This window comes from Gymnoscopelus microlampas, assembly GCF_963454915.1.
Source record: "Gymnoscopelus microlampas genome assembly, chromosome: 6".
In the NCBI taxonomy this organism is placed as follows: Eukaryota; Metazoa; Chordata; class Actinopteri; order Myctophiformes; family Myctophidae; genus Gymnoscopelus; species Gymnoscopelus microlampas.
Window position 1 is genome coordinate 23,016,444 of NC_139943.1, and position 27,886 is coordinate 23,044,329.

The window sequence follows — 27,886 nt, forward strand, 5'->3', positions numbered from 1 at the left end:
CTCTGGGCTCTCCTGACAGCCCTGTCTGTCTACACTGAAGCAGCTAGCTTGGCTAGGCTAGGCTAGCTAGTTACGCAGTAGGCGGTCGGCAGCTCAATGTCTTTAGGAAACACTTTTAACGTTGCCTTTGTGTCAGACGATAACATGACCGTCGTCCGTTTCGCTTCCAGTGGACGCCAGTGGTCAGCTCTGTCGTCATATTAACCGATGTTCGAGCGGACAGCTCGTCGTTTGCAACGGCTACGTTTTCCTCTCTTATCCAAGCTATAGCTAGGTTAGCATAGCTTAGTCCTGGTAGTCTTTAGCTTGATGCTCAGTGTGAAGACAGCTCGGTGAAAAAGGAAGGTAGGCCTTGTGTCTTCGGTGGTTATTTCATATATGTTTGCTTTCGTACACCGTTGGAAATATTAGTTTGAATTATTACTGGACATAATCTTGGCTATCACAGCCAATTTGGTATTTCATTTTTTTTTAGCTTGCTAGCTGGTTGGCTATAACCGGAATTGTCTAATGCAGTGGTTCTCAACCTTTTCAGGCAGCGACCCCCCCTAAAAATAATCATATCTGAACTGTGGGGACCCCCCAAAATAATCATATTTGAACTGTGGACCCCACAAAATCATATTTGAACTGGGGACCCTCCATAATATTTGAACTGGGGACCCCCCAAAAATGATAATATTTGAACTGGGGAGCCCCCACCCTGACAAGCACTTGGAATTGTAGGGGTTGAGGCATTACATTTAGTTTGACTCGGTTCCACAGATGCATATTGTGAAAATAGCAGACCTACAAGCTCACAACGCCTCCTGTTGCGAGGTTTTGTGAGCTTGTAGATTGGCTATTTTCTCAATTTTTGCCTCTTTCTTATATTTTTTGACAATTTGGACAATGTTTGACCAGTTTTATAATAGTTTGTTGATTACTTTGATGCAGTTATGGTCTTTTTCTTTTCTTTCTTTTTTTTTTCTCTTTAGGTATTAAAAATGTCTTTAAAAGTCCTTAAATTGTATTTTCACTGTCATCTGGGGACCCCCACCCCAATCACGTGGGGACTCCCCCGGGGGCCCCGAAGGGCCCGAGCCACACGTTAAGAACCCCTGGTCTAATGTAGCCCTGGTTCATCATCAGCTAGCTTCAAGAGCAATATAACACTAGCAACCAACCTTAATTAACGCCAAATTAACTCATAATACTAATGTAATCTGACCAGTTCTATTATCTACATGACGTCAACACATGAACAACATTCTTATTTTTTTCATTTGGATGCTTGTTTGCTGGCTGCAAAACAAACTGTGGGCTCTGACTTAATGTGGCTATTTTTGAATATGTATTAAACCTGGTATTCTGCTACACTGCTTTATTCAAGATGTTACTTGAATTAAGGTTGTATTTTGTAGGTGATGCCAGCCGTTAAGATGTCCTTACTGACATCTAATGTTGGCCCACAGGCCCAGTTGTCAGCAATGACAACTGGCTTAAAATTCATAAAATGAAACAGTAGGCTAATTCCAGGCTGAAACCAAATTAAAATACTTTGAAGTAAATCATTATAGCTTAAACAGTGGCATGATCCAAGTCTTATATATCATCAAAATAGTTTTGTCTGAAAACTGCAACTGCTAGTACTGTACTTGTACTTCTACTTATATTACCAGCAATAGTGGTATAGATCCAGGAAGGGAAACTATTAAGGCTTTCAGTTTCAGCCCAGAAATGTTATCAAATTAATCTGTCTCTCTCCCCAGAGACTCTCATTATATGAATGTAGGTTATTCCAGACAGATAATGATTGGTCTGCGCTGCTGCACATCTGGATGGACAGGCAGGCTTCCATTTTCTTCTGTGTGATAGAGAAGAACTGCTCTATTTTTGAGACGTTTTCAAATCATTGACACATTAGACTGACACCTCTGACTGGACTTAAATGATAGGTTTTAATTTCAGAATTCAAGCCAAGAGTCCAACAGGAAGTTACGCTTGTTTTTAGTTTCTTGAGAAACTTCTGCAGACATAATTAGTTGTGTTAATGTTTAAAGATAACTTGTGGTTTTGTTTTTTAAACTAACATCTTCTGGGGAACATTATTTTAGAGAACACAGACCTGTTTTTGTCACTTACGTACTTTAACACTCAGAACTGGGAGCTGCCCAGTACAGATTCTATTATGGCTGACTACTAACTACTGAGCTGCTCCCCTGGAGCAGTTTGGGGTTATCTTAAATTCATTGATTGAACTGATGACTTTCAAGTCAAACCTTAACCCTACCAGAGCCCCAGAGACACTAAGGACAAAAACTGAAAACTACTTAAATGGAGAAACAAATCATGCAGCAAGATCTGACAATGAAATTGTGCTCTCTTTTTGTCTATGATGATCTAAATGACCAGAGCACAATGTTGATCTGTGTGTGGATGTCTCTTGACTTTCTTGGAATTACAGTTTTAAATAATTTGCAGGGCTAAGCCTGCCAAGGGGTGTGTGTGTGTGTGTGTGTGTGTGTGTGTGTGTGTGTGTGTGTGTGTGTGTGTGTGTGTGTGTGTGTGTGTGTGTGTGTGTGTGTGTGTGTGTGTGTGTGTGTGTGTGTGTGTGTGTGTGTGTGTGTGTGTGTGTGTGTGTGTGTGTGTGTGTGTGTGTGTGTGTGTGTGTGTGTTCTGGTTCAAGGCTAAACCCTGCCTGTTTGTCAAAATCTAGCCTCAGTCGTTTACAATTTAAATTACCTTTTGGCTGCCAAGGCCTGATTTAGGCCTAGACATAAAATGAAATGTAGAAGCGATGCTTCACATACAGTTTCTCACTGTAGCATTTGGCCTAAATTAGTCTTTAAATATAACTGAATTGTAGAGCCATGCATGTACCCTGTCAGGCAGCTGTTGGGTTTGTTGGTTTGGATTTGTGGCTCTGGGCTGAGACTGTGGTGACGGGAAAGGCCTGAGGAGATTTTAGTAATGGAAGGCATCTCCTGAACACATGTGGAGCTCAAATCAGGAAGAGTACTGCTGACACCATGAAACACCGGATAATGCAATAACACTGGATAAAGTAATAGCCTAAATGTATTGTTTTCAACTACTAACATCTGGACTGCCATTTTGTGAAATAAATATTGTTAGAACTAGAACTACAGTATCAGTGTTTCCCCTACCATTGCCTTGGGGGCAATTTTAGGGACACCCCCCGAAGATCAAGTCAAATTTATTTTAGTACCAAATCACAACAGAAGTTATCTAAAGGCACTTTTCACATAGAGCATATATATCTATACTAATTAAACAAAAGGTTTGTTCTTTTTCCAATTTATGCGCTTTCAGAGCACAGAATTTGAATCTTCCCAAGTCTGTCAAAAGCAAAGATGTATTGTACATTCTATAACCTTAACTGAAATAACTCTATACAGCACACTAGTCAGAGTAATGGGAACAATATGATTTTGTGATGTGGCATTGGACATAGATAGCATGGGTTAAAGGATTTAGTAGGATTGGCCTAGTTGGCAGCATAGTTTGTAGAAGTGAGATGGTCAGAATTATATTTCACCAAACAGGATTAGAAAGTTAGCCAGGTAATTATGAAAAATATTACTGTACATACCCTGGCAATATTGACATAACACCCCCCACTCCCCACCCACCCCCAGCGCGCATTGCGTGGCCCTATTGCATCCAGCGCGCCCCCCTGGCCGCATCCAGTCCAGGCACTGACACCCCCTCCCCGAAGCAGTAAACACTATGATCAACAAGTTGTCTGATAACAGTTCATGTTATCTGCACTCAGTGGAGATGAGTTTGTCCGTGCTTGGTATTTTCACTGTGTTTTTGCTTTGCTGTATTTTCTTTTTTTAAATGAAAAAGGGCGGCAACAGTTTTGCTTGGCATTCCACGTTAATTCCATTTTCGTTTCATCATCAAGATGCAATAATTGTATTATTGGCACTAAGGCCCTGTTCAGACTGGCAGCCCAAATCTAGGCAAAATCTGATTTCCTATCCAGATTGTAGTCGGATTGCTTTTATGCAGTCTGAACAAGGCTATGGAATGTATTCAAAATCAGATTTGTCCAATCTAGATATAGGCCACAAATCAGATTTGGGCTCGACTTGGGCTGCTAGTCTGAACAGGGCTATAAGGTAACAAAAAGAGTACAGTGTAGACCTCCGGTGGTCCAGCAAGCTTTCTGGGAATGTATGTTTTCCTCTTAGCACTAGGACTACTTTATTATTATCTCTGCCAGCCGTGCCAGGAGATCATGCGTTTTGTGTGTGTGTCTGCAGCTACTCCAGGGTCCGATATTACGTTTTTTTCCTACTTGCCCTGCAAGGCAAGTAGCCTACTTCTCCAATCTACTTGAACCATCAACATTTCTACTTGCCCTGCCTAGAGCGTACCACTGCTGGCTATGCGGCGCATAGATTTCACTTAAAATACATCTAAAATCCATTGCATTTTGATTAACATGACATATCTTAAAAACAAAGCACATCAAAAACTGTATTATCTATATTGTTACATCAATAATATGTAATTTGTAGATGAGAATTGGATTTCAAGTTCTATTAGTCAAACTAAGTTGCATACACTACGGAGTTGCGGTGTGTGTGCGTGTGTGCTGTATCCTAGACCTAATCAAATTAAATAAAGGAAATGCGTGTGAGGAAATTCAAGCATTAAATGCTTGATGGATTGTTAAGCGTGTTTCATCAACGTACACATGTACATGCGCACTGATGATGAACCTGGAGCAGGGACAGACCAGCCATTATCGTATCAGCTTCTCTGATATTGCATGAGAGAATAGAGTAAAATTGACATTTTCTTTACCATTAGAAGTGCAAAAATACATCCAATCCAATGGTCTGTCCGTCCTGGGAATTGAACCGGTGACTTGCTGTCTGGTCTTTGGCCCATGTATCAGGTCTCCCGGAATGGCCATTTCTAGTTGAAAATGTCAAGGATGACACAATGAAGTAAAAAAAACTAAACGGATGACTTATTTCCATTGTGGTCCAGCCATATACTAGGTTTTAATTTGTATTTCTAATAAACTACAGTTCACAGCTATCTCCCTCTCTTTGACTGTGTATATGAGAAGAGGGCGTTTGTGCGTGCTTTTGTGCATACACAACGAGGTAGTAAATAACAAATAAGTTGTTAAATGTTATTACATTATCAGTTATTACATTATCTGTTATTACACACCATAAAGTACAAAACTTAAACGCTACTTAGGAATTAATGTAACTCAACTGTGCCCTCAAGTTTCCTATGTCAACTTTTGTCATTCTTAATATGAAACGAGTATAATTTTGTCACTGTAGATTTATTTGAAGCATCTTTTCTAAGTTGACTGTGCCTGGCACAATTTGCAGTAGGTGTATTATTGAGAAACCACTGGGTTTGTCTTAGATCTGATCATGTTGTTGGTGTTTCCCTTTAGGTGACTCTCTGCATGGCGACACTTTAGCAGCAGAAGGAGTGAGTGTTTCCCAGCCAGCAGCATGTCTTCACGTCAGAGGAACTCTGTTCGGATTCTGTCCAGTCGGGAGCGTGGCTCCCAGACTTTCGGCTCCCAGAGACTCCTGCAACAACTAGTTGAGGAAAAAGTGCGCTGGATGAAATGGCAGAGTCAGGTAAAACAAAACAATGAAATCTATCCTGCGAATGTGTACTGTATAATAACCCATTTGTTCTATATGTATTCAATTGTGTTGCTAGTAATTGTAAAAGTCATATTTTCAATTGCAAAAAGTTTTCACTCCCATATTTTTGACAGTAACCAACCATTCCACATAAATGTGTTGAGTGAGTCTCACCAGTCCTTGTCTCTCTCCACTGCCTCCGAGTGAAACGTAGAGTGACATTTAAGATTCTTTTGTTTGTTGTTCAAAGCCCGTAACGTTCTTGCACCTAAGTCCCTATATTGTGGAACTTTAAGAGAAATCTCCCTGCTCCAGGTCACTCAGATCTGACAGTCAGTTGTATATGAAAACTCCACGGTCTAGCACAGTAAGGACGGGCGACTGTGCCTTTGCTGTGTTGGCACCGAAGTTGTGGAACAAACTCCCTTTGAGGATCAAAGCTGCCCCCACCCAAGAGACTTTTAAAAACATGCTTAAGACCCATCTTTTCACTGTAGAGGACTCCTAAGTTCACTTGTTGTTTTGTTGTGTGTGTGCGTTTAGCCTCTTCTCCCTGCTATTGTGACTGACTGACAGTGTGACTGAATTCTTGTTGTCCTATTCTAGTCTCTTTGTCTTGTCCTAGGTTTTTCTCTTTTCTCTTTCTTCAGACTGTGCCCCAGGCCTGTGTAATAACTGGATGGGGGGCGCACTACAAATGCCAAACCAATGAACCTCTGGCCACTTCTCTAAAACCATTTTGTATGCTACTGTCTGCCCTTTACATGCCCACCAGATACTGTATGCAAATTTACTGCTTGCACAGATGGGACGAATATATTGGCAATCGACAATTGGATGAGTCCCAGTTGTCGGTTGTTAGTTTTATTTTGCAAATATAATGCTCTGTCTCCTCAAGAATTCAACTCGACAAATAGCCTAAATAACATGTACAGTAAAGTGCAATACAAAGGGTGCACGAAATGCAAATCATTTTGGGCTATATTATGCACACTCTTGTTGCACTGATTTCAGCCGAGTCTTTAACAAAACAGGACAGTTCTTACTGCAAGACCGTTGTACAACGGGTAGTTCCGACCAAGCAATCTGATGGGTTGAAATAGGCTCTCACACCCTCTTGTGTGATATTGCTTAATTACTTCTGGCCTATACCAGACGCATCAATACGCGTCTGTGCGTGGAACTGTGCACGTACTATGCGTCTGGATGGCTCATTTTTACCACATGAGCATTGTCAATAAAGATGTCGACAGGCAATGTTCAATTGATTCATGTTTTCTCTAGTAAATGTCCCTTTCTATTCATCAAATTACTTTTCTATGGTTTAAAGCTACAGTCTGACACTTATTTTAATGTATACATTTTTATTTCAACCAATTGGTATGGTAGAGTATGTAAATATGTCAATGGTCAATTTGAATAAAACTGATGCTGCTGAGCAAGAGCAGAGTGTGTAAATGATTGCTTCATTTGTCACTGTCCAACACACCTGCATCTGAACGAAGTGGATGTGCGAATATTTTCTTTGCAATGAGTATGTTGGTACAAAATAAATACCAAGTACCACTGGAGGTGGTCTCCCTACTTATCCATTGAAGAAGTTTCACCCAGGTGTCATAGGACACCTACTGGTTGACACGGTCAATTTAGTTATTTGAAGCAGACATACTGAACACTATGGTTTTAATCACGTATACGCTTGAAATTATTGTTTTAATGGTTCAATTTATTTCTCTATGGTTTCAATATTTGTTTAAGTTTTTCTATGGATGGATGATTGTTCCATGGTTAAATTATTTAACCATAAAAACCAGAGAGCCACTAGCACCTTACGCACCGTGGCATCATCCCTAGCAGCTGTTTGCTGAGGCTATCAGGGTCCCCTGGACAGGGGAGCAGGCGATTCTGGGAATGCAGCCAGCAGGGCTGAGAGAGGAAGTGAGAAGCACCTTGCCAGTGATCTATTATTGTTTTCCTTATTTTACTGTGTCCCTGCTCATTGTCATCAGCAAAGTGATGGAATCCACTGTAATCAGATGATAACAGGGCTTTCTCCTCCTCCATGGCCTTATCTCCGCTAAAGAAAATATGGGTTTCCGACAAATCACAGCACAGCTAACCTCCTCACAGTTTTGTCCCAGACCTGGAACAACATCCTTGACAAAGGCGTGCATTGTTGTGCAGATTGTTGCACTAGATATAAAGGGCACATTCGATCAGGCCTGGAATAATGGCATTTGTGTAAAGTCCACTTCAAAGGGCATAACTGGTCTTCATCACCAGGTCCTTCCAGGTCCCAGATCAGTGCATCAGTACCTCAGGGATCCATTCACGTGCTATTATAATTCTCCATCTTCGTAAATGATGTTGTGGAACAATGTGGGAGTAACATGCATATTTGCACCCATAATAAAAATCTAATGACTGTGAGGTGGCACAAGCCCTGAAATGGACCCCCCAAGGAAAAGGGGAAACAAGGTCACCCCAGGAACGACTGGAGACAGGGTGTCCGCTGACGTCTGAAAAAGTGTTAAATTCATTTATCCTTTTAAAGGACATAAAAAGACACAAAAGGCAAAGATGGTCTTAAAATTGTGTTTAGGTCTTAAAAATGCCAGACACATGACTGTTATCCTGTAACATTTTCAGAGGACATCAGTAATGTCAATAAATGTCTGTGGTGTCACTCATGTATGCTAATAGTTGTTCATTTTCTCTAGTTCCAGTAGCTTATGCTGCACTCATGCCATTTATTACTGTTTATACTATACTCTGTGTACTTTCGTTTGCACTGCAGATATTCACTTCTGTACTGCATGTCTGCACTGCCTCGGCTATGGTGTGCACTTAGTAATCCCACAATTGTATAATAGAGCATTGATCGCGGCTACTTGTGTTTCATCCACTTCACTGGGTCTTGTGTTTGTTTGTTTGTTCCTAACAGAAAGTGGAGCTGCCAGATAGTCCTCGCTCAACCTTCCTCTTGGCTTTCAGCCCTGACCGGTGAGTCATAAACCCTTAACTCTTAACTTTTACCCTTTTAGCTTAACCCATAACCATACCATAATAATTTCCTTAACCCTAAACACCTTAAATTAACTCCTACCCATAATTGAAACCCTAAACTCTTACCTTAACCCTACCTGACTTGGATCAAGTAGTTGTCTCATGGCCACAAGATGCATGACATGCCCAAGATTTCAGGATGTCTTGTCACTACAAGATCTCCCAAGCTAAGCGATGGTTATGTGTTGGCCACAAGATATAAGAAGTGCTCAGGAAGTCCTGGTCTCGTGGCCACCAGAAATGTAAGGTGTTCCCACAAGATGAGGATCTTGCTCTCTGCTCTCCTCTTCTATGTAATTCAAAGAAACAAGAAATGTGGCAACTGAAGGGACCATTTCCAATATATTTTACACCCACCCTTTGTTTGTGATCCAAATAATCTAAGAATATGGCCCAGGTTTAAAAAATAAAAAACTACAGCTTTAAGAGTCAGTATGGATGACATTCAACCTTTTTTTAAGGGATGTACTGATGAGCTGTTTTGCTTTTGTGTCTGACCAAGTCCCAAAGGCAAGATGTTTTGCTTTTATGTGCATTCCTCAATGCTAAGTCCAGTATATGTCTACGGTTATGTGCTGGATGAAATCAAAGAAGCTTAAAAGGCTATTTCTCTCCCAATAGGACCCTTATGGCTTCCACACATGTCAATCATAACATTTACATAACGGAGGTGAAGACAGGGAAGTGCCTGCATTCCTTAGTGGGCCACCGTAGGACCCCGTGGTGTGTGACTTTTCACCCCACTATCCCAGGCCTTGTCGCTTCAGGGTGCCTTGATGGAGAAGTCAGAATCTGGGATCTGCATGTAAGTACTTTAACTAAAATAATACTTATGTAAAACTGTTGTTAAAATACACTCGATGTGGTAGTCCGAGGTTATCTCTGAAATATATAGACTAAATGTGTATTATCTTACTTTAAAAAGAATAAAACTCAATCTGTCTGCCCTCTTCCATTTTTCTCCTCACTTTCTCCAATATGCAGGGAGTGAGGCAGTTTCATTTTTTTTACTTTTCCCACATTAAGCTGTTTGAATGCATTTTTGCCATGGTCTATGAGATCTGTAATCATGGTCGTGGTCCCATTGCCCGGATCTAGAAATATGGGTCAGAAGCGTAGCCAGCACTGAGCAACGCAACAGCAGCTGCCCACCCAGTTGAGCCCTTGCCCCGCTGCTGAAAGACGGACCAAAAATAATAATAATAACCTGACGACGTCAGGCAGATGTCTCTGCTTAAAGATAGCTGGACGGGCACTTGGACAGCAAGTCACCGTCCCCCAGCAACACCTCCAAACATGTCCACTGTTGGAGCATCACAAACTGCATGCAAATTTCTGTTTAGAGCCGCAGTGATTAATCGTTCATTACTTAACAAAAGATGACTGGGGTGAGCAAGTGGGCGATTCACGCCCTCAACAACACTTCAGTAGGCTACACAAACAAAATGAGTCACCAAAAAAGTTCTGTCTTCTAGCATTTGAGAGAGATTTTACTTCGGGCAGGCAGAAGGCATGGCAGAGACTGTGTTTTGTGTGTGTGTGTGTGTGTCCGTCCGACTCCCTGGATGTCGGAGCAGAACCTCTGCCCCACATTTTTTCCAGATCTGCCTGTTATAGCGGCACCAGGAGGCAGATCTTTGCAAACCCTTTTTTTTATATTTTTTTGTCCAAACATCACGCAAATCGGTACACGGTATCTCTAGTCATGAAACCAAACGGGTATTTCAGATTTTTCATATTCCATCCTGATTGGCTAAGATTGGCCTCCAAAGTTTGCAGGAGTGGTCCCTTTTGAACAAAATGCTTCAAATCATGAACGCAGCGTGCGATTGATTTGCCGTGAAACTTTGCATGCACATTGGCCCTCATTTATCAATGGAACAGCTTACATTTTAGTCTAGGAATCAACTTACGTCCATGTGTGATTTATCAAGCAGGTGTACACTGTCAATTGCAGTGTAAGATTTGTCCGCTGTTGATAAATGTGGCGGAACCTCGCCCCCACCAGTTTTTTTTACATGAGGTAGCGGAATACGGCCAAGAAGGGGAACTTCTCTGACATGTGAAATTACCCCACCAATCATATCCGTGGATTCACACACAGCTACATGGCACACACACCTATCATATGGGCGGAATGGCACCCGTCCTTGGTTCTGGTGACTGATATTGTCTAATGTGTGCCATATTTTTGAATTTACCCTTTTAATATATTTTTTTAAGATTTCGGGAAATTGAAAAAAAATCCAAAGAAAAAGTAATCGAAAAAACATGACCCCCTCACGTATTAAGAGGGCAGTATGAGGCACCAGAACTAAGAACGTGTATTTTCAATGAATCCATCATGGTTAAAATGGAGTTTGAAGTTACAATAGGTTCGTATAGGAAGGGGGCGTGTCAGATAAAATGAATATCGAATATCTAAATACTAAATCAAGCAACTTAAAAACTGCCTGGGGTGCTCACAAAAGCCTGAGTAGATGTTAAAGAGGTGGTGCCATGTTTTTGCACTTTTTCTGTTTTTCATGTGTCTATGAGGTTGATACTTCATTAAGCCCCCCGGAGGTGGTTTTATGGTGTTGTATGTCTTCTCTGATTATTTGGAGTTTTTTCCTGGAGGCTGAAATCTTGAGGGTCAAACGTGCCAATAGAGAAACAGCCCTTTAGTGACATCACAGAGCCCCCAAAAAACATACCCTCCCCCTCATTATCATAACACAACAGGTGTGGGCATGAGGAGGAGGAGGGACTAGGACAGGTGGGTGGTGCTAAGGTGGTGGAGGAGGTGCTAAGGTGAGAACCAGGAATACTTAATGAACTGGAGGCGTGTCCACATAAACACATTTTTTTAAACAATTTCTGTACACTTTTTTTTTTTTGAAAAAAATCCTTACATAATAATAATACCTTATGATCAGGTTTTAGGGTTGAAAAATATCATGGCACTCCATCTTTAAAATGACTACAAACATGTTTGAAAGTGAAATATCCCTTTAATGTTTGAACTACTAAATTACAGACATTTTCAAGTGCAAGCCCCATTGTCTCATACTGTAGTAGACTATAATTGACGGTGGAGGACGTGGGCTTTTGGTTGAACATGTTTTAACATTATTTGAGTTGTTAACTTTGTTTGCTGTTGTAATCGTAATTTTAAAATGTCAATACTTTGAGCAGGACGTCATGTTCGCATTTATCTGCCTACTGCCTACTGTGCTTCTTTGAGAATTCATTTTAGAGTTAATTTTAGATATATATCATGTGGTTGTTTTTGACTTAATTCTTTTGATCGTCAATCCAATCTATACTCTGACTTCACTGGAGATTGGATTCACGAAGAGTGAGAGCTGGTTTATGTTTCGGGTAAATGGGTTGGATTGCTCGTTAGGCTGGTAAGTGGTAATAACTTTTGTGCCTTTTTACCTGTGTGTCCAGGGAGGCAGTGAAAGTTGGTTCACCGAGAGTAACGTTGCCATCGCCTCGTTGGCCTTCCACCCAACTGCTCAGCTACTCCTTATTGCTACCAACAACGAACTGCACTTCTGGGACTGGAGTCGTCCAGAGCCCTTTGCGGTTGTTAAGACCGGCAGCGATACTGAGAGAGTCAGGTAGGATGAATGGATAGACACACAAGCATACATGCTTTAGTCAATGAGTTTATATACATTTGATGTCATGAATGTTGACAATTGTTATTCCTCAGGTTGGTGAGGTTTGATCCTCTTGGCCACAACCTGCTGACGGCGATAGTGAATCCCTCCAATCAGCAGGTGAGAACTGCTCTGTTTTCTTTTATTCTGAATGTAGATACCCTCTGTTAAAGGACCACTTGGCAGATTTTTTTGCCTGAAGCATATCATTCTATTATTGTAATGTGTGAAAATCTAACCACCAAACGCTCTGGAAGAACTCTTGCCAGCCTACGCTATTTATGTAGAATATGTTAAACATTGTCCAAGTGGCCCTTAATTGCAGCTGGAGAGTGGAAAGTCTTGATAGTTGGACTGTTTGTTTGTTTGTTTCAGAATGAGGACGACTCTGAGGTTCCCATGGACAGTGTAGAAATGCCTCATTTCCGACAGCGCTCCTTCTTGCCGTCACAGCCAGTCCGACGAACCCCTATCCTCCACAACTTCCTCCACATCCTGTCATCCTCCCGCTCTTCAGGGGGGCAGGGGGGAGGTGATCAAGCTCGGCAAATCGGAGAGTCTGGGGGCGGGGGAGAACCTCCCAGCGTGCCTCTGGTGCAGTACCCCAGCTGCACCCAGCACCTAGGACACCTGTGTCCATGTATCCGCTGTTCAGCCAATCGTGGCCCCTCTGTTGAGGGTTCTGCTGTCCCCGCCCCTGAACCCCCCCAGCCTCCCCCGTCCTCTTCCACCTTCTCCTCTGCACGTACGGAGCCCAGGCAGCCCTCTGACCGACCCTCTGCCTTCACGTCTGTCTACTACAGCGCTGGTTCATCTCTTCATCGCCCTGGCCCAGCCAGCCACCTGCCCCCCCAGCCTCCAGCCGGCCACGTGCCACCCCAGCCACCAACCGGCCAAGACCCGCAGACCACCCCCAGACCACCGGGTCAATACTGGACACGCACCCTGCTCAATGTGAGGGACGGAGGGGTGGCAGGAGGAGGAGGTGGTGGAGGAGCAGGTATAGGAGGAGGCATGCTCCCTCCAAGGACCTCCTCTTCCTCCTCTGTCAGCCTCCTGTCGGTTCTCCGTCAGCAAGATGCCTCCTCCCCAGTTTACACCTCTGCCTCTGAGGGTAGGGGCTTCCCACCCCAAGGGGCCGATCCTGGCTCTTCGCTCCATAGAGGAGGGGGGAGTGGAGGGGCTGGCACGAGCAATGGGCACCACCCCTTCTGGGACGGCAACCGCGGTAACCCTGTTTCCTTTCGCAATGTGCTGCAGTGTAACCTGAGCCGCTACTTCCTAGAGTTTGACCGCATGCAGGACCTGGAACCGCTTGGGGGTGCCCAGGAGCCGAGCCAAGAGCTGCTGAATAATAATTTAGACCCAGACAGACCCGGGCCTTCCTCTTCTTCCTCTGCCTCTTCCTCCCCAACCATTATTCACTACCAACCACCCCTTCCCCCTCCTCCCTCCCACCCACTGGACAGCACACCCCCTCCACCCCCAGCCTCCCGTGGACACCTCAACAGGTGTCGGGCCTGTCACAACCTTCTTACCTTCAACCATGACTCCCAGCGCTGGGAACGGACCAGCCAAACCTCCTCCACTTCCGCCTCCAACGTGGAGCCCTCCGCTCCCCGAGCCTCCGCCCCCGCCTCACCCAACCTCTGGGAGAGGGGGGACAGTGGCAGGAGGCCAACAACGGAGTCCCAGGAGAGGAGGCCGCTCCGGGAGCTCCGGGAACACAACGGGCAGCAACCTTCCCCTGGAGGAGGAGAAGGAGGAGGAGCAGTGCCCTTCAGTCTGACGCCGCCTTCCTCTGGAGGAGGAGGAGGAGGAGGGGCGCCCTATGGGCTTGCTCCGCCCCCCTCCTCAGGGCAGCCAGCGGAGCAGGCTGTGGGTTTGATGTACAACCAGGAGACGGCTCAGTGGGAGAGAGTTTACCGCCAGGCCTCCGGCCGCTCTGTGGAGCCTTCAGAGGCCTTAAGCCAAGAGATGCCTGTAGATCCCCCTGATGAAGACTCACTTAGGAGGTAAGACCTTATAAGATGAACTTATACCTCACCAAACACATTTTTTGTTGTTGTTGTAGATTTTTTTTGGGGTCTTTTTATGCCTTCATTTAGGGAGGGATAGGGAAAATAGGCTGACAGGAAATTGGGAGAGAGATGGGGGGGGGGGGGGGGGGGGGTGTGTGACACGCAGCAAAGGTCGTCGGGAGTCGAACCCGCGACACGCTGTCAGGCTCAATGTAAACTTCTACTACAACAATGAAAATTACATTTTTATATTATTGCGACCGTAGGTCGCACTTACTACAGAAAGCTGCTCCAGGTGTCCGTCCGTCACTCCGTCACTCCGTCACACACGTCACACTTTTGCCCTGCTCATATCTCCGCACCCATTGCCCCGATCCATGCCACATTTTGCACACACACTCCTTACCTGCCAAACTACACCCTCCAAGGACCCCCGGAGCTCCAGGGACCCCCAGCTGCCTCGGGGACCCCCAAGTGTAAAAAATGAGCACATGTGGACAAATTACCAAATGACCACCCCAACGGGGCTGCTCACGGGGCATTCCCGGGGACCACCCACTCCTGGTGCTCCAGAACGGATGCAAAAGTGGTGGCGCCCCCAGTGGAGGACCCCCTGCCACTGCAGCTCACATAAAATGCCGTAACTCGGGGGCTTGCCCCCCACAAACAATCCCTCCTTTCCCCTATAAACACACTCTCTCTCCCACACCACACACACACACACCAACAGCTCTTGCCTGCACACCTTTGCTTTCCATTGCCCACACAACTAGGAACCAATCGCCGTTACAGCCCTCTTCTGTATACATGTGACCTACGGTCGCTTATTGCGACCGTAGGTCGCATTTACTATAGAAACCTGCTCCAGGTGTCCGTGCGTCACACACGTCCCGTCACTCCGTCACACACGTCCGTCACACTTTTGCCCTGCTCATATCTCCGCACCCGTTGCCCCGATCCATGCCAGATTTTGCACACACACTCCTTACCTGCCAAACTACACCCTCCAAGGACCCCCGGAGCTCCAGGGACCCCCAGCTGCCTCGGGGACCCCCAAGTGTAAAAAATGAGCACATGTGGACAAATTACCAAATGACCACCCCAACGGGGCTGCTCACGGGGCATTCCCGGGGACCACCCACTCCTGGTGCTCCAGAACGGATGCAAAAGTGGTGGCGCCCCCAGTGGAGGACCCCCTGCCACTGCAGCTACACGTCACACTTTTGCCCTGCTCATATCTCCGCACCCGTTGCCCCGATCCATGCCAGATTTTGCACACACACTCCTTACCTGCCAAACTACACCCTCCAAGGACCCCCGGAGCTCCAGGGACCCCCAGCTGCCTCGGGGACCCCCAAGTGTAAAAAATGAGCACATGTGGACAAATTACCAAATGACCACCCCAACGGGGCTGCTCACGGGGCATTCCCGGGGACCACCCACTCCTGGTGCTCCAGAACGGATGCAAAAGTGGTGGCGCCCCCAGTGGAGGACCCCCTGCCACTGCAGCTACGGTCGCTTATCTCCCGATTAGGGAGTCTTACTGGTCTCCCGATTAGGGAGTCTTACTGGTTAGATTACTATCACACAACATCGAAAGCGTTGTGTGAAGAAGTATAATTTAGTTGTTAGAGCACGATTATGGATTGATTAAAAGCCACATTGCTTTAGATGATGGCTCATGAATGTGTTTTAGATAGTTAATTAGCATGAGTCAGTACATTAGTAGCCATGGCTTTCTGTGCTTTGTTTCCTATAGGAGACTGTTGGAGTCATCTCTATTGTCTCTGTCCAGATATGACATGGCTGGATCCAGAGACCACCCGATCTACCCTGACCCAGCCAGGTACTTACCCCAACCCCATCTACCCTGACCATGTCTGGTACTTATCCCAACCCCACCTACCTTAATCCAGCCAGGTACTTAACCCCAAACCCATCCACAGTGACCCTGGCTGATACTTAACCCAAGCCCATTAGAGCCTATATATATTTGTTAATCAAGTCTGATACATAAATGGAAGACTTTCTGTCTCAGTAAAATTGTTCTCCAAACATTCACTTGCAAGAGAAAAAACTCATCAGTTCAAGCCCCTTCTTTCCCATTCCAGTGCGCTTGGGACGGCTGCCATTGAAAATTTCTCTGGACAAAAGATCGCATGACCCAAAGCTGGGCAGTGATTGGAGCATTACAGCTATGTTGCACAGTAGAGGTAGCTGATTATCTGACATTTCCACATAGGAAGAGGTTGATCTTTCTCAATAGAAAAGTGAAATGTCAACATTGACACAGAGTGACACAGAGATTTAGTCAATTATAGTACAACTAGACCATACCGTCATTTCCACCCACTGTCCATCCGGACTATGGGACTGCAACCACGACTACAGATCCCATAGTCAGCGAGGACCGTTCACAAAAACGCGAATAAACAGCTTAAATTTGGGAAAAGTTCAAAATTGGCGTCATCACAGTCTTCATATGCAAGTTCAGATCAATTGGTCAACCCACTGAGGAGAGAACGCGGTTCCAGACAGAGGTTTCTAAATTTTATAATAGGATGCTGGATATTAGTGCTCCTTTCCTTCTCCTTTGCCTGTGAAACCTCATCAGTTTAAAAGTCAACATATCTTTTTACATATCTGCACCTGAAGAAGGTCTATAATTGTACATGTCTGCACCCAAAAATGCCTCTCAGTGGCATGTAAAGTTCGGGTGCAAGACAATTATGTCATGACACAGACGAATATAGAGCTCAACCCCAACCTTCTAACACCTTCTATTTTTGTTGATCAGGCTGTCCCCGGCAGCCTACTATGCCCAGAGGATGATCCAGTACCTGTCCAGGCGGGACAGTATTCGTCAGCGCTCCCTACGGTACCAACAGAACCGCCTGCGGACCCTGTCTTCCTCATCTGACAACCCAGCTAGCACCCCATCCAGCTCCATGGACAACAGTGACATGGACTTTGAGGAGCTGGAGTAAGTATCATTCTCAGTTAGTTCCAAGAAATCAAATTAAATTGCTTCAATTGATGTTCCTTGGACATTAGGTTAATGATCTTATTCAGAGTAATTGTAAAATACTCTAAAGGAATACTCTGCCATTTTTCAAGCTTATCTGCTCGGCCGCCCCACAACTGTGGAATGCCCTCCCTGCCCACCTGATTGCACCACAGTCAGTTGATTCTTTTAAGGGAGGACCAAAGACGTACCTTTTTAACAAAACATTTTTTTTAGCTACACTGGTCCTACCTCTAGGCTTTATGCCCACGTGGTTATTTTATTTTTAACTTAATTTTTATTTGCAGATTTTCATTCACAGTGCAGGGGTTCATATGTAACATTATCAAGCATCATATTCCAGTCCATTCATGAATGTCCTTTATTGTTAGTGGTGTCGTCTTGTTGGGTTCTATATTCAGTCCATTTCTCCCATTTTTCGAGGGATAGTCTCTTGCAATCTCAAGTTATGAGTTAGTTTCTCCATTACAAATATCTCCTCCACAATGCTCAGCCACTGCTCACAAATTGGAGGATCTGCTTTGTACCATTGCAGATCATAGTTTTAATTGTAGTACTATCGTGTTTTTATTGTAGCTCTATTGTGTTTGTATAGTAGATTGACCTGTGTTTGTGTTTCAGTGATAATGGAGTGAGACACAGGACGCCACGCAACGCTAGAATGTCTGCCCCTTCACTGGGACGCTTTGTTCCACGGTCAGTCAACATTTAACCTTACCACATTCAATAATAACAATAGTAATTATACAACTAATAATAGGGGATTACAGCTATTACATCAGGAATTTAATTAAAACCCAGGGTCAGATTGGGTAAAGTAGGAACATTTCTAAAATATTTGATTGTGTTGGTTGATTACTGACAGGCGTTTCCTGCTGCCTGAGTACCTGCCGTATGCTGGAATCTTCCATGAGAGAGGACAGCCTGGCCTCGCTACACACTCCTCTGTCAACAGAGTGTTAGCTGGTATATGCACACACACACACACCTCTGTTAACAGAGTTTTAGCTGGTATACACACGCACACACACACACACACACACACACACATACCTATCTCAACAGGGTGCTTGCTGGTATATGCGCACGCGTGCTCACCCACTCACCTCTGTCAACAGAGTGTTAGCTGGTATATACAAACTAGAAGGAATATGAGTACAGACTCCTATCACAAAAAAAAACATCAAAAGTACATCATATAAGGAATAATGGCCAGCACTCGTGTTCTGTCCATTCAGGTACAGTACTTGTTATTTTATTAAGTAAATAGGCAACATGATAATGACGATTACTCTAAGGAAGGCTTTGTAGCCGAAGCGTGTCCAGTTTATCATGTTGCCTATTTCTATGATTAAATTAGAAGTACTTGAATGGACCGAACGTGGGTGCTGGCTATAATTGCTTTTATGAGCTGGTATATGCACACACACCTCTGTCAACAGGGTGCTAGCTGGTATATGCACACGCCCTTTCTTTCCACTCATACAAAAAAGGAAATAATAATAATGGAAGAAGTTCAAACAAACACACACACACACACACACACACACACACACACACACACACACACACACACACACACACACACACACACACCTCTGTCAACAGGGTCTTAGGCCTGAAACACTGGAAGTGAAGCGTGAATTGCCATGCATCAGAAGAGCATGTGCTCTGCAGATACACCAGAATTCACAAGCTGTTTTGACCTCCTTTCAAAATATTTCCACATGTTCATGAACACGAATGCCTCCATTTTATTTATTTTTTAATTCTGGAGAACTCTTTGAATTTCATGGAGGGGGAAATACTTTCACACCACTTAAAGTCATAAAATAACACAAGGGTTATACACGATATGATCCAATCATTACTGTGCATGTAAACACAATGCATGTCTCTCTCCAGTCTGGACTAATCACAGTGGTTGCTTTAATTTCAGGTGCATCCATCGGAGATGGCCAGTCAGCAGTAGCCAGTAACATCGCTAACACAACATACAGACTACAGTGGTGGGACTTTACCAAGTTTGACCTGCCCGAGATCAGCAACGGTAACACAATACAACAACACTATAATACACACAAGTAACAGCAACAGTAATAACAATGCACAGACAACCTAAATATATGGCCAATATCTTATTATTTATCATCCATGTCAACCGATACTGATTATTTTACAAATTCTAGCCTACATTTGTTTTAATGATCTTACCATCAGTGAGCGCCTCACAAAGTTACTGGGTATGCACCCTCCCTTTTTGCACTTGTTTTATGACCAATATCCAGATATTGTAACTCAGTATTGCGGGGGCGCCCGCTGGCCTAGTGGTTCAGGCGCATACCACATACGCTGGTAATCCAGCTTGACAGTGTGTCGCGGGTTTGACTCCCGATCCCGGCGACCTTTGCTGTGTGTCACCCCCCATCGCTCTCCCCATTCCCTGTCAACCTACTTTCAATAAAGAAAGAAAAAGCCCAACTTTTTTATTTCTTCGCCAGGAGGCAACAGCGGTTAAATCCAAATGTCGAAATCAGGTCACACTGTTATCATGAAAGAAACGAACGAAACACATATCCATTTATCACTTTAATGTATGAGTTATTTTCTTTTCCAATCACATTTTTACAGTGTTCTACTGCATTAGCTAGGCTATGTGTTAGGACTTTTTTATTTTTGTTTCATTCATAACAAATGCAGAATCACAAGCTGACCAACACATGTTTTGTTCATTCACAAAAAGCCATTATGTTTGATGTGGGAAAAGTATACAAGCTTTTTGTTTTGCTTCTATAATGAAATGAACATGGCCTTGCTGTTCCCTCAAGCCTCAACCCATACTGGTCACATAAAGTCTGCTCTTGTGTGATGATCGAATTCTGAATATTTTAATAGATATTGATTGAAATCTGAATTCACGAGAGAATTGACAGCCCTGTCGCCTATACACAATCGGTTTCTAACATAGGCAGTGAAAATACAAACGGGCCATTACTGTGCTTGTTATTGTTCTGCTTATATTTTCTGATATATCAGTACCTCCCTCACACACACACACACACACAAACTCATCTTCTCTGGTTTGTGGGGATGTGGTTAATCTATTTTTATGTGTGTGTTTGTGTCTCTGTGGGTGTGTGCATGTGTGTCCAGCCTCTGTAAACGTCTTGGTACCAAACTGTAAGATCTACAATGATGCCAGTTGTGACATCTCAGCAGACGGCCAGCTCCTGGCTGTATTTATTCCCAGCAGTCAGAGAGGGTTTCCTGATGAAGGGATTCTGGCTGTTTATTCCCTCGCTCCGCACAATCTTGGAGAGATGCTGTACACCAAGAGATTTGGTAATTGTCTATCGATAGATACTGTACATATTTATGTATTCATTTATTTATGTCAATACATATTATACAGTATATGCTGAATTGATCTGTCTGAGTTTGGATGTGCAAATTCAAGGTGGGAGGAAGTTTAATAAGGAGCACTTTTTATAATTTCATCAAGTTTAGATAAAAAACTTAAGTGTAAGGATAGAGGATGCAACACTGCAGATGATGCACAGTGCATTTATTGAGTCATCAACATGTCAATAAATGCAATGTGGGTCCTTAATCTGCAGTGTGGTGTACCCTATATTTGACATATTTACAATACTAGCCTCAATGTAACATCTGCTAGTTAGCTCATGGTTTTCTCTCATTCTGCGACTTTTACTACTTATAATAGCTGGTACCATACTTCAAACAACTTTGGCTTGCCTAAACGAATAAAGAATTCTGAGGATGAAATTGTTTTATACTCGCTAACTGCAGCTCCATTCTGAGATATGAAAATTAGACCCCACCCACTGTACACAGTGTTGGAACAATGAATTTACCACATCATGTCTGTTGCCATTTCTGGCGACGGACACAGTTGACAATGTGTGTGTTATCCTCTCTCCATTGATTGCCATCTGGTTGTTTTGTAGTCCCTCAGAGAGGGATTATAGAGTTTTGTACCCACTACCCTCCTCAAAGAAACTTTCTTCAAAACTGTCTATGGTACAGTACGTTGCCTGCAGATATTGTAAATAAAACGATACAAATTATGAGTGCATCTTGAGGGTGTTGACTAATCACACACGAAACAAACTTCACACCTGTGATTAATGGTTTGGAAACCTTTATCAGACTGTTTTATCAGGGCTATAATGTCATCTCAGTCAGTGTATCTCCTCTGTGTTTTATCAGGACCTAATGCCATCTCGGTCAGCCTGTCTCCCATGGGTTGCTATGTTATGGTTGGCCTGGCTTCTCGTAGGATCCTACTGCATCCCTCCACTGACCACATGGTGGCGCAAGTGTTCCGCTTGCAGCAGCCACATGGTGGAGAGACATCTATAAGGGTAATACTACTGCTATTGGTACTATAAGTACAGATATAAATGTGATTCTACAGCAGCTGCATGGTTGAGAGACATCAGTGGAGATACTGTTACAACATACAAGTACTACTACTAATGAACTAATTTAGTGCTATTCACGTCTCACTTGTTTTACCCCTATGGTGCAACGTGCCAATGATGTGTTTCACGTGTTTTTGAAAAAATAGTAAAAAACTCAAAGTAAAAAAAAAAGATGTTCAGAACCCAAGATATAATTATCTGAAGATTTGCAGCTCCATCCAATCCTTGTTTAACTTATAACTGAAAAAGGCTGTATCTGTCTTCCTAAGCACTTTTTTTTTTTACTTTGAAAAAATCTCTGGCACTGGGACAACATAGCCAGAAATAATTCTGGCACTCAGTGAGTTAAGAATGATGAATAGATCTGAATGTATGTCCCCTCTATCCTAGAAAGATAGATTCCTGCTTTCCAGGAATACCTCTAATTGCCTCAGTGTTTCCAGTGAGTGGGCTAGTTGTGTATCAGTGTTTCCGGTGTGTGTGTGTGAAGGGTGTGTCTGTTTTTCTTGTCATCTAGATGGTGTTTAATGTCGTCTACCCAATGGCTCCTGATCAGCGACGTCACGTAAGCATCAACTCTGCCCGTTGGCTACCGGACCCTGGGATGGGCCTGGCCTATGGGACCAACAAAGGAGACCTGGTCATCTGCCGACCCGTGTAAGTTTTACTGGTGTCTACTGATGACCTCTCTGGGTTACCCACAGTGCAGCTGGGGTCATCATAATGGCTAAATTAGCCCAAGCTGTCCCTCAACATTTCTTTAACCACATTGACCGTAACGTCCCTTTTCTGGGCATGCCACAAAAGCAAACATTCAGCAAAAAAATGCAGATCTAACGAGATCACAATGCAACGCATAGTGTGCTCGTAGCTCGGCTATTTCTGGAAAAGAGATGTGGTGTAAAAAAAAAAAAGTGGGCTAAGTACAGACCCCTCAGGTACTCTGGTTAACAAAGTAAATGAGGTTTAACTGGTGAACAGAGGTTGTAAATCAAAGTTAGAAAGTACATCTGCATACAAATGTCACTTGTATACCACGCAGTGTCCTGCTGTACAATCAAAAGAAAGTTGTTTACATTGTATCAAAGCTGATTATGAATATCCTCTAGTTTGTCCTGGTGCATTTGTAAAATGTTTCCCCTATCAGTCATTCATGAACGCACTCCCACTAACCGCCAACCCCGAACATCCCCTTTGTTAACCAGTGAGGGTTTATCATGGTCTAGACTGTCTCTATAGAGATGAATGGATTCTATCAAGGCCTGTCTGAGGAGGGGCGTGTTCCTCGAGAACGAGGAGGTGCTGATGTGATTATCTTTAATGGTCACTGCTATCAGGAAGACGGACAATTAGAAACAGGTCAATTAGTGTTGCATAATGAGGAGGTCATGATATTAAGACTTCCTGTAGTGACGTGAGTTAATGAAGAATGTTCTGTCCAGGTTCTATCGTAGCGACGGAGACAGCCCAGCAGAACCCAGCAGCGAGCCTCTGTTCTCTGTCAACAACAGCGGAACCAACCGGACCCGTGGCTCTGAAAGACCCGGGTGAGAACTATGGTCATTGGTCATCTTGTCTTTGTTGTCTCGTAAAACTTAAACTGGTGTCTGTTGAAAAGACATTGAGATGGACTCAATTGACTGATGCCCTGCTGTTTCTCAGGCCGAGCCGCTCTGGCTGGAGGTTGGACAGAGATATGGGTTTGATGAATGCCATTGGTCTTCAGCCCCGACACCCTGCCCCTTCAGTGACATCACAAGGAACTCAGACGCCAATCGTCCAGCTGCACAATGCCGAGACACAAACGGAGAGCAGCAGCTCCCAGCATGCTACAGGTACCCCGAGACTCTGACCTCTGACTGACCCTTAGTGTTTAACCCATTGAGACCTGAAGCCGATTCTACGTGTCTCCTAAATCCCAACAGTTTTCTGAAAAACGTATGTTTCTATATCAGTGGTGCTCTTTTTCATGTCAAGGACCCCCAAAAGTATATGTATTTGGCCGCGGACCCCATCAAAATATTTTGTTCCAGGGACCCCCAGAAGCAAAGATGTGTTCAAAATGTTCGCTTTAAAAATATATATATTCAAAGATTTGCACACATTTTCACAAATTTTCAAAAATAGCAGATATACAAGCTCATATCGCGGCACCGCCAAAGTGTAACAATGCTTTTTAGCTCAAATCTCAAAATGACACAGTTCCAGGTCTTAATGGGTTAACCTCAAACCCATTCAGCAACAACTCCCAACATGCAATACTTTAATGACTGTAAATTAACTTTGGTGAAAGCTGTACAGGAACAGATTTATATTATTATTATTATTATTATTTCTAACTTGAACTGCCATCATGGTATTTCTTGATTATGTGTGTTATGAACGTGTGTGTGTTCTCCAGAAGACAGCTGATGTCTCAGATTCTCATGTTTTTTCCAGCAGAGGTCATTGCTGATGGTCCATCCACCAGTGTTTTAACTGAGGGCCCCCCGGAAGCGAGCAGCAGAGCAGATGATGGAGCCACAGGAGAGGCTGCAACATCTACAGCTCCTACTGGTATCCTCTTAATTTGAACCTTAAAGTCAAGCTGTGTAACATTTTCAATTAAACAAAAGTTGATTTTATATAATTTATCACTGGCATATTTTTCACAATAACCATTCCACATAAATGTGTTGTTTGACCATTTCTCAAACACAATTTTAGTCACGAGTGTCTGTCCCCCGACACTCGTACCAGAATGATACAGGCATTTGGAGGAATTCTTTTGGAATGGGAACTTTTTACAAGTGAATACGTACCATTTTTGACAACATTGTACTTGCACTTCCAACAGTATGAAAAGATTTACATGACATGAATGAGACTACAGTAAATGCCCATCGCACCACCTGCTTTTTGAGCCACACCAAAACAGCTACTGACATCTTTTCTATGCTAATGTGTACATAGCCTTTATATTGTATTTCTCAGTACTGTTTCCTTTTTTCCATCAGTAATGTAGAGCACCTTGAGCAAGAACCTATGTATGAAAGGTGCTATTATTATTATTTATTATTATTGATGGCATTGGTGGTGTTTAAGATTCAGGTCTGTATAAAGTTAGCCCTGCTGGTGATGGTCTTATTTGTTTCCTTGCTCCAGAGGCTCCAGAGTTCTCGGGGGAGGATGCTCTGGCCCGTATCCGTCGGCTGATAGCTGAAGGTGGGATGACGGCTGTGGTTCAGCGGGAGCAGAGCACCACCATGGCTTCTATGGGCGGCTTTGGGAACAACATCATTGTTAGCCATCGTATTCACCGTGGCTCCCAAACGGGGATAGGAGCCAACCGGCCTCCCATTGAGCCTTCCTCGCCTCCCTCCTCTTCCTCCGATCCCTTCGCCTCACCCCAACCCTCCTCCTCATCTCAAGACCAGCCAGACCCCATGTGGGGGGGCCCCCCTGTAACCCAAAGCCCTGTACTACCCCAACCCCTTAGCCTTCAGTCGGATGGAGAGGAGCGTGGTCTGGCTGGGGGGCAGGCTGATGAAGATTCTCTGCCCGGGCCCTCTTCCTCCATTCTCTTCTCCTCTTCCCCTTCCTCATCTTCCTCCTCTTCTTCGTCTCACAGCCCCCCCCTCCCTAATAGCAGCAATGACAACAACTGCGATGGTTACCGCGGCGACCCGTATAGCAGGTAGTCATTCTCCCGACTCTCCCTTCCTATTGGCCAGGAGAAGAAGTGGAGGCTCTGCCAATTAAAACTTTGGAGTTGGACACGTCGGCACAGCTCCTCAAAGCCTTATCTTACTAACACAGGGTCTCCCACCCACAAAAGAAGGGACATGAGGAACCCCACCCCCACAGTGGCATCAGTGTGAACTTCTTGTGCACTTAGAAACTGGAGCTGCCTGACGCTGAATCCATTCCCTGTCAGAAAGGGCTTCTACTTGAATGGTTTCTCTTTCAACCCTTTCTTTCCACTCATACAAAAAATATATTAAAAAATAATGGAAGACAAAGTTCTTTAGTTCAAAGTGCCACACACACACACACACACACACACACACACACACACACACACACTCTTACTCCAATGTGCAGCAGTCAGTCAGTGCCATGTTAATATTCAGTTTGATGTGGTTGAAGTTGTGTAAGCAAAGTGACTTTGGATGCTGCTTTGTTTTGAAGCGTGTTTTTGTATCATGTGATCAAATGTTGTTGAAATGTGTGGGGGACATGTCAGAATTATGGCCCTGACCCCCTACTGGAGCTCAGTGTATGGACAGTGAAACTCTACTGCATGTGTTCCGGTGGTGCTGCAGAAAAAAAACCACTGGAGATCAGAGGATGGGAAGTAAAACAAAACAAAAAACATTAAACTGGTCCAACTGGATAACATTTTGTTACTTCCTCTCCTCGTGGTTTGGTGCCAAGAGCCGTCGCCACCTGTTCTCCCGCTGCTCCTCGCTCCCCTTCCATCCCTCCACCTCTCCCATAACTTATCCCTTCCTCTCTCGCTCCAGCCTTACCATCTGATGGAATCGGTAGCTTTGCCCTCTCACCCCTCAATCGCCCTGTTCAAAATCAACCGAACAGAAAGCAAGTATGTGTGGTGCTTTCATGTGAAAAATGTATGTATGTTTATTTGCCGTGTGTGCGGTGCACTACAAGAAGTAGTAGTAGGTGTGTGTGTCATATGTAGCATCTCTGTATTCAACCCGAGTTCTTCTGACTGTTGGGGTTGAGGTCTGTATGTGAAGGTGTGGTCTGTGTGTGAGGCATGGTTTGTATGAGAGGGCATGGTCTGTATGCGAGGATGTGATTTATGTGTTTGGGGGGAGGTCTGTATGACAGAGTGTGATCTATGTTTGGGGGAAGGGGAGTCTGTATGAGGGGGCATTTTGAGTGAGAGGGTGAGGTCTTACTCTTGAACCAGAGAAAACTTGAATTTTTCCTGGAAGCTTGTTTGTTATTTTTTTCTTTTGTCCCTTGCTTATTCTTCAGCCTCTTGTTCTGTTTAATGATTTTTTTTACAGTACGGCTCCTCCTGTGGCAGCCAGCATCCATATCAGTTCACTGGACAAACTAAATGATTAGTCATTTTATTTCGTTCCTTATTTTCTTATATGCGTAGCTGTTATTGCTAGCATTTTACAGCAGTAGTCAAACTTTGTGTATTTTGCGGCAGGAGTTTTGGGGGGGGGGGGGGGGGTGTCATTGCAAGTAAAGGACCTATGAGAATGAAGATATGCAGAGAGAGAATCCTGATTGGCTGGTGAATCTCTGGAGCTGTGCAGTGGGACTATTTGTGTGATTTAAGACAACGCTGTGTTTATTTTTTATTTAACCATTATTTATTCAGGCTCATCCCGCTGAGACCAAGGATCTCATTTCCATGGGAGACCTGAAGACAGCCGCTGCATGTAACACTGTCTTAGAACTAGAAAGAAAAGAAAAGAACGTGGAAAACTGATCTGAATGCTCCTCCTGGCTTTACTTGATTAATATTTTTTTAAACAATTCTTTGGCTGTTTTTGTGTCTGTTTTGTGTGTGTGCGTGCGTGCGCGTACATGTGTTAGGTGTCATTTTATCCTTGGGCCACCACATTTACAACATTGCATCTGATAGACAAAGGTAAATGATCAAACTGTCTTAGTTTGTACACTTCAAATGCTTTTCTTTGCTTCAACATTTATGTGATGTAATTAAAGAGATTTGTTGACATAAAGAGAGAATGGAATAGTTCATTTGTGATGAGACAGATTTTTTTTAAAGGCACACAAAGCACAAAAATGTCTTTGAAAATAAGATAATACATTTGGTTTGAAACAGTACTGTAACAAGATGTTAATGTCTTAACCAGTAGGCGGCCACAATTTTAACTCATCTTGAATGTTTTATTTGGAAATTGGTCCAGCCGCAAAGGCAAAATAATTGACAAATGTTATCTTGAATTTATTTCGGGTTACTTAGTATATGCATTCTCTCAGCCAGCAGTTTGTATATACAAAAATATAGTGATGTGATGAAAAGCATACTGTCTCTGAGCCACATAAA

The 27,886-nt window shown here is 43.8% G+C and overlaps 1 protein-coding gene across 5 annotated transcripts; it reads left to right on the forward strand.

The window, feature by feature from the left end:
- Positions 1-27,574, forward strand: ambra1b (autophagy/beclin-1 regulator 1b). Of its 5 annotated transcripts, XM_084061012.1 has the most exons (20): positions 1-345; positions 5,438-5,630; positions 8,584-8,642; positions 9,327-9,510; positions 12,141-12,313; positions 12,409-12,475; positions 12,731-14,370; positions 16,136-16,222; positions 17,174-17,359; positions 18,023-18,097; positions 18,267-18,367; positions 19,341-19,451; positions 20,555-20,743; positions 21,632-21,786; positions 22,364-22,503; positions 23,289-23,393; positions 23,509-23,681; positions 24,286-24,402; positions 24,843-24,881; positions 24,991-25,071. In XM_084061012.1, exons 2-19 carry the CDS (start codon positions 5,499-5,501, stop codon positions 24,848-24,850), a joined length of 3,702 nt encoding a protein of 1,233 aa, XP_083917138.1. In that variant the 5' UTR covers positions 1-345; positions 5,438-5,498; the 3' UTR covers positions 24,851-24,881; positions 24,991-25,071. The 5 variants fall into 5 exon arrangements, with proteins under 5 accessions (XP_083917138.1, XP_083917134.1, XP_083917135.1 ...); XM_084061008.1 differs by lacking the exon at positions 24,843-24,881 and having other exon boundaries at positions 24,991-27,574; XM_084061009.1 differs by lacking the exon at positions 24,843-24,881 and having other exon boundaries at positions 24,289-24,402; positions 24,991-27,574.
- The last annotated feature ends 312 nt before the right edge of the window (positions 27,575-27,886 follow it).